This window comes from Lolium perenne, chromosome 2, assembly GCF_019359855.2.
Source record: "Lolium perenne isolate Kyuss_39 chromosome 2, Kyuss_2.0, whole genome shotgun sequence".
NCBI lineage: Eukaryota > Viridiplantae > Streptophyta > Magnoliopsida > Poales > Poaceae > Lolium > Lolium perenne.
In genome coordinates, this window is record NC_067245.2 from 266,397,448 (window position 1) to 266,405,516 (window position 8,069).

General features: G+C 41.7%; 1 protein-coding gene across 1 annotated transcript; it reads left to right on the forward strand.

Annotated features, from left to right (window-relative positions):
- The first annotated feature begins 6,441 nt into the window (after positions 1-6,441).
- Positions 6,442-7,228, forward strand: LOC127336016 (14 kDa proline-rich protein DC2.15). The gene has a single exon (XM_051362760.2). The coding sequence runs from the start codon at positions 6,533-6,535 to the stop codon at positions 6,932-6,934; it is 402 nt and encodes a 133-aa protein (XP_051218720.1). The 5' UTR covers positions 6,442-6,532; the 3' UTR covers positions 6,935-7,228.
- Positions 7,229-8,069: the final 841 nt, after the last annotated feature.

Here is an 8,069-nt window from a genome sequence, read left to right on the forward strand (position 1 = left end):
AAAATAACATGCAAGTGATCACATTGTCAAATAAGAAATCAAGCAATAAGATTACTCCTAAATTAATTCCTCAAAAAGGAATAGAACAAAAACACCCTTATGCATTAATAGGCAACTGTATAATCCTTAGAAACAATATAGGAACACAACTCAATATTTGTTTTGCATCTGCTTAACAATAAGAAGTCAAATAACAACATAAACCTTTGGCCAATAATTTTTATCTCAATAATTCAAAATAAAGTTCTTATATAATACATAGTAGTCAACCAAGGCCTTAGAAAATAAGTCGAATTCCAAAACAATAAGAAATGGAACTATATCTATTAATACATCATTTAAAATCTAAGCATAAATAAGAAAATTACAAGAATACTAATATGCATAAAATACTATTCAACACTAAACTATAGTCCATACAATATCTCTGAAATATTATTGCAGAGGCTATAAACTTGAAAACCCTCAAAATTAGAATTGAATTCAAAGTAGAAATTTGAAACAGAAATAAGGAAAAAAGGAAATGAGAGGAGAGGTTTACCTATCCACCGAGCCCAGCACCACAGCAGCTCGAACCAGCCCAGTAGCGGCCCAACACCAACTCCACATGTCAGCCCAGCCCGACCCACTTACCGGTTCGTCTGGTTTACGCGAGGAAGAAAAGAGACCTCGTCTTCTTCCCTGAGATCGACAGTGCGGTAGAGTTTGGCCGCCACGTCCTCGTTGATGTGGTTGCTCCGCGTCGACCGAACGCAGTCTCTTGGAGTGCTGTGCAAGTGAAATCGTCCATCCTCATCTCAAATGCGCCAAGATTCACGCCTGATTCAAGCTTGCTATCCCCGTGGCATCCCAACCACTATCGCTAATGGGGTGACATTGTCGATCATCCCGAGCTCTATAAATACTCGAGAAGGGCCACCGTGACTCCAGGAAACCTATTCACCACTCTCCAACCTCTCTCTACCTCTCAATCTCTCGCAACCATCTACGCAAGGTCGCCGGCGTTGATCATGGCGCCGTCGACTATGATCACCCCGACATCTATTAAGTGGCCGCGGAGATGCGCCCGATCCTTCTAAGCATCTCGGCAAGAGGAATTGAGTGTGGGATCCTCAACTCGTCGGAATCGTCCGATTTTGTTCCACCGGCCATTGCCGAAATCTGCGGTTTAGTGTACGCCTTCGACCCCCCCCCTCCCACCTCGGCAAGCATACCAATAGGATCTAGGTGAGCTTGGGCATCAATTGCACCCTTTTCCCTTCCTAGAATGCATCCTAGCACTGTTTAGTAATCTCGCCAAAGTTAGTGGCCGTGGTAGAGATCGCCGGAGCAAGCTCCGGTGCTCATGTGGGAAATGCGCAACCACCAGTAGCTTCCTCTTGCAATGCTAATGCGAATGCAATAACTGACACCTCCCCGATGACCTTAAATCGGCGTCGCCGCCGTGCACCGGTGTGCTAATGTCAGCATTCCAGTGGGTGATGTCATCATTGACCTGGTCAAAATATTTGACTAGTCATTGCTTGCATGGCAGCCTACGGGTCCACCCGACCCTACCTGTCAATGAATAAAGATAGATCTATTTCGGGTGTAAATAGCATTTCCTATTAATTAAAATTCCAGAAAATTACATACACTTTACAAATTCATATCTAATTCATTTCAACTTAGAAAAATATAAATGGGATATAAATATTAAGAAAAATAAAATATATCCCTTAAAATTATAGGATTATTTTTTTAATAAAAATGAAAGTTTAATTATTCAATGCCTATTAATAAGCATTTTCTTTTATCCTAAATGACAAGAAAATTTAATAATTAGTTATTTTAAAAAAATAAGTAATAACCATTTAGTAAATAAGTAAAACACAAAAAGTAATTTATTTTATCATATTAGCATTAATATATCATTATTGGTAGTTAAAACCCTAAATTGTATTTACCTTATTTATCATTTCCTTTAAATGAAAAAATGCCAAAACTCAACATTACCTTATACTTAAGAGTTATTCATTAACTTTAGCTTTATTTAACAATTTAATTCTAGTAGGACAAAGAGGAAAATATAGTTTAATTATGAACAAAACCCTAACTCCATGTCATATGAAACTCTAATTCTATTATAACCCTAACTCTATAATCTTATGTGACCCCTAGAACCCTAGGAACTCATGAAATGTGATACTACTACCTTAACCTTACCATATATCCATACTTAGCAACTAAATATATTCTAATATTCCCTTAAAATAGTACAAGCAGCCTATTGCTAATAAAGTTGGCATTTCATTTATTCATTTTAAAAGGACCTTCGATGATAAATTAATGGTAAACCCTAATTTGTTCATTGCATGGCATCGCCGTTAATCAACATTCATTGATACAACACCACCATGATCAATTAAAGCAACAACCATGTGTAGTACTTTATCTTAGGTGCTCATGTCCAACTAAAACCATGCGGGTAATAGATGCATCTAAATTCATCTTACTTAGGATCCATATAATACATACCGAGGAAACTCAATTGAGAATCATAGTATACCATAGGAGTAAATAGTTCCTACATGAAATACTTATTATTCCTTAAGTAACATGTTCTTCAAAAATTATTCTTTTGAAGTAAATAACAAGTAACCATTTACCATGTTTTATAGTACTTAATATTGACAACTAATATTTACATTCTAATATTATATCAACTACTATTCTATGTTGTGCTAGTATGATTATTATGATGTATTACAACACCTGGATATAATATCAAACTAGCCAAACCCTAATAATAACCTTGTTTGTAAAACCACTCTAAAAATGCAATACACCCTAAAGAAATCATTACAACTCATTAAACATAAATCACCGGGGTTAAGTTATGCTTAGAGAGATTGCATCTCATACTTATGCATTATAGCATATTTGCCCATCCTTTAAACATTATCCTTACCGGATAATGGTGCTATTTCAAAATTTGGAGTTATCACGCATCAAAGTACTTGCATGCGTAGTCTTGCAGTCAAGAAATGCAAGTTCATCACTTGCTCATGCTACCTTGATTATTTTTATCAAATTAGTTGCAATGTACTATACTTATCACTCCTGCATTTAAAAGCAAAGTATTACTTTTACAATTATAAATATGACTATGTGGTGGACAAAAGAACCATGATATGAGTTTGGTGGAGGTTCCATTGCATTGGGTTACTCACCTAGGACTTAACAACAAATGTCATCTAGTGATTCTTGCGACGTAATACTCGTGTTTACCATAAGATCTGGAGTGGGACGGAGTAGTCAACTGTTCTTTTCCCTCTCGCATATCAATGGGTACACCTTACCGGAGGCCGGCTGAGACTGGCAGGGGGAGCCCCTTATTGTTCCCACGGTTTGGTGTATCTATGAGGGGTTGTAGGGTGTGTTTGAGGGTCATGCGCCGAGGGGTAAGTGACCAAGGTGAAGTTGGTACCTAAACTCAGCATGGCTACAATAAGGGTTGGGTATGCGAGGTCGCAGGAAAGCACAGTGATTGTCTAGGATCTTACACCTGGCCTCACACCAAGGAAGTGTGGACGGGAAAAAAGATCGCCCGATTGGCAACAAGGATAAGTTCTCTTATGGGTAAAGTAACACACCTCTCCACAGTGTATCAAGTTATGGCTTGTCACTCCCTATTCGGGTTTGAAACTGCGAACGCGGCCGTAAAGAAACTCCATGAAGTTCTAGACACCCGGTGAAGGCTGATGGACATTGCTTTTCAGAATAAAGCAACATTTTGAAGAAATAATTAAGAAAAACTTGCATTTGCCTATGACTTTCTGGTCCATAGTCTCTTTAGCTAGTCAAGTACCTCTATAGACAGAGTTAGTGATAAGTTAGACTATGAGGTTTTCTTCTGGAGTTTATTTGCAGTTTTACCTCATTGTAAAGTAGGACACTATGCTGATATTCTATAAATAGTCTGTGTGTAATTCTATAGATATGCCTTGGACCTGCAAATATTTATGTTTTACCCCTGTAAGGGATGTAATTCTAGTGGAACGGTGTTTCATTGGTATTATGTCAATGACTTGCATACTACATCATGCAGTGGTATGCTGGGTCACCACATGCAGTCGGCGGAAGAGGAGATATCCTCTCACGGCGCGGCATGGGGGCATGCGTTAGGCGCGGCGTCGTCTTCTGGTCAGCGGAGATGCGAGCTCCAGGGTTGTTTGGCGGCGATGTGGCTGGATCTAGCGCAAACACCGGGGCGGCAACGCAATAAGCTCGATTCGGCGACACGTCGTGCTTGGGTGTGGCAAACTTTCATGGCGGCGGGGAGGTGGACTTGGGCCATGGCTAGTGGTACCCTCCACGGTGACAGTGGTCCTGAGCAGTGCAGCTCCGATACCCTTACTAGCGCGGCCACGCTCGGCGGTGGTTTGTCGTCTTCCAGCGCCCCTCCTTACCGGCGGCTCACGGTGGTGGCCTACTTCGGTGTTGGGGGTGGCGGCGGAAGACTCGTCGATGGGTTTGTGGTCGGTGGCGGCCTCCTCTTTTGCTGATGAGGTCGAACGGCGGGCGGCGGCATGGGGCCTGCCGATCTGCCTAATAAAGGGGACAATCCTACGTTTCCTCTTTTACGAAGATGGTGACATTCCTAGGTTGGTCCTTCTTCATCTGGCTGAAGTGGTGACTTCCGGAAGGCTTCAGTAGCGAATGTAACAGTGCACCTTATGTCTGGATTTTGTTGGATCGGCTAGTATTCGGTCGTGCGCACCCATACTTTTGTTCCGATTGTGGTTCTAGAGGGAGCCGTGTGAAGCTCTGTTCTATGTTGCCATAAGATGACATTTTGGTCCATGGTGAAATTAGAGGCGGAGAATATCATGAAAGCTGGATTGGAGGACTAGTAATGGAGGTTCGAGTCTCTTTGACGTTGAGGGACTCGCTTGGTGTTCTGAGTTTCGCAGCAGTAGTATGCAAGTGGGGGCGACATCACATGTGAAGTTCAGAGTCATACCTTTTAGGGTGAAAATCTAAGATCTAGCCTTAATTGGTTGCGCTTGAAAATGACTCTACTGAAGGCATTTGTTTTCAGAGAGGAGACTATCTTCAGGATGAAAATTTAAAATCTTTTGATCAGGCGACAACTGCGCTTGTTCACTGTTCCCTCTTGGAGACGTCGCTTTTGAAGAGCTTGTAGTTCAGGTGTTGTTTTACTGTTATTTTGGTGGTGGATATACTGTCCTGGAGCTGAAATACCATAATGGGGTTTTTTATTTTTTTATTTTCTTTTTCTTTTTTGGCTGCGTGCATACATATTGCTATTAGGGTATTGCGTGATTACAGAGGCTGGGTGTAATTGATATCTCTTGATATTAATATATTTCCTTTATCGAGAAAAGTCAGTCAATATATGATGAAATCACTGTGGTGGTGTATTTTGCCATGGTGCAAAATTTTAGTGGAAGGCTTGTAATCCGGAATTTTTAGTGATTTTGGGACACATATATTAGCAATTTTCGAGGAATATTAAGTTTCTTCTTTAGATTTTCATATAGAAATAGCTGGTAAACTTACAAACGTCAGCACCACACTGAAGTTGTACTCTTGTTTTATTAGAATACATCGGCGCGCATGAGATCATGGGTCGTGACGCGTGGAGGTCAAAACTAAACGAGCCGCAACAATGAGACTGAATTGCCGAATTCACCATATACCATGGAAAAAAATAGCGCGCTATTTCGACGCTAATAGCACGCTATAGCGTTTCTAGACAGCCCGCGCTACATTATTTCGGCGCTATAGCGTGCTATTAGCGCGCTATAGCACGCTAATAGCGTATTTTTCGGCCGACGCTATTTTGTTATAGCGCGCTATTTTTTTCCTTGCCATATACACCTCGTACGCAGAACAAGTTACCTGAGACCTGATTCCTTACAGAGTGATGGACAAGAGGATATAGATCTGTGAGCTACCATGATTCATGACTAACCATCTGAAGCAACAGCTTGGTTCTATATTCATGTTCGAATATGGTTGGATAGCTTGGAACGATTCAACCAAGTTGCTCCTTGCATTTTATGATTCCTCTGGCTGGAGCTAGCTAGCTGTACTCTGGCAGTTCGGCCCGTCCGTGAAGTAGTAGATGCAATATTCAAACTAAAAGAAGATTCTTGATTTAGCAATAGATCGTAATAATCTAGAATAACATCAATCACCAAGCAGGAACAAACAACTCAACATGCATCCACTAATGATGCAATGCAGGAATCTTGGTCACTAGCGCCATTACAAAATATATAACCAACGTACGTACATTCTGCGTATACCGATCCAGATCGGAACTCCTAATCGCCCTCACATGCAAAGTTCACGGGTAAGATAACACGCTAATAATTCATCAGTATTGCACCACTCTTTCACCTATAAATACCAAACCCAAGCACCATCTTATAGCATCACAAGCACCTAGCAGTCTACAGCTCCAGAGCTAATCGATCATTTTGCTCTGAGCTTCTGCGTGGTGTAGTGATCACTCGCAGCAATGGCAGGCAAGGCATCGATCGCGCTGTTCCTCGCTGTGAACCTGGTCGTGTTCTCCATGGCCAGCGCGTGCGGGGGGAACTGCCCGACGCCTGCTACACCAACACCGTCGACGCCTTCGACTCCCACCCCAACCCCAGCATCGTTCGGCAGGTGCCCGCGCGACGCGCTGAAGCTTGGCGTGTGCGCCAATGTGCTGGGACTGATCAAGGCCAAGCTGGGCGTGCCCCCCACGTTGCCGTGCTGCCCGCTGCTGGAAGGGCTCGTCGACCTCGAGGCCGCCGTGTGCCTTTGCACGGTACTCAAGGCCAACATCCTCGGCATCAAACTTAACCTCCCTATCGATCTCAGCCTCGTCCTCAACCACTGCGGCAGGAGTGTGCCCACCGGATTCAAGTGCTAAGCGATCAGTACTCTCGGTCCATCGACCCAGGTGCTGCCGAGCAAGATATGCATGACTTACCACGTTGCTTCTCCGAGAGGAAATTATTCTACACTCGCTCAATTGTTTGAAGGCACATTTGCTTGTTTGCTTGTTTGTTTGCTACTTGACGTGGTCTCTACATGTGATCTGCATATGCAGGCATACGGCCGGTCCGTTCCATCCTCTTTCTTAATTCTTAATTTTTGATGATGTATTGTGTTTATTTGTACGTACAATGATCTGCATGCTCGATGAAAAAGTTTGTTCTTACTACTTCGTGTGGGTGCGTAGTTCAGTGATTGCCATGTATGCGTGTTGATTAATGGTGGACAAAAAATTTCGGTAAAAGTGTGTGAGCACTCGAAATCAAAATTCACTTTTTTTCATAAGCCTTGCACTTTAAGACGTGTAACAAAAATGTATTTATGCTCCACATTTGGCAATTACCGTGCCCGCTATTATTGTATATACTTCATACAATTTAGTGTGAGCAATAATAACATTCGTAAAAAGAATCAACACTACACAAATAACTCAAAGTGTTCCCAAACTTTGATTCTATTATATTAAGAGTAAGCGAGCGGGCTCGGCTTGAGGCGAGCCCAACAAACGGCTCAAGTAAAATAATGCCATGTGTGCATCGTTAGTAATATTTTGCTCCAATAGAATAATGCCATGGGTGTGGGTGTTTCCGTCACCGTCCATTGTGCTTTAAGATTCGGATAAAAAGAGGAGAGAGAAAGGAATCTTTTCATATATTATGGTGGGCACGAATCTTGAGGAATAAATGAACGGTGACGGAAACACCCACACCCATGCGTGGGTGTACAAAAGTATTTCCAAATAACTTACTCATTTACAAGTTTTTTTGGTACTACTTACCCCTAGAGTTGAGGTAGAAGTTAAAAACCATACTTCCAGTTTTTAGTTACAATTACTTCAAAACATTGTCTCTTGATGCAATTTCATCTAGATTATACAATTTCCGCGGTCCCTTTTTTATGTACCTCCTTATGTTTGAGGAAGAAGCCAATCTTTCATTTTCTTTTCCATTCTTCACCGTTGTTGTCGCTGATTTTGAAGAGGAAACAAAACATGCAAAATTAACTAATGT

What these genes read in the sequence shown, in the direction of transcription:
- LOC127336016 (XM_051362760.2), top strand. Translation starts at nt 6,533, where the DNA reads ATGGCAGGCAAGGCATCGATCGCGCTGTTCCTCGCTGTGAACCTGGTC.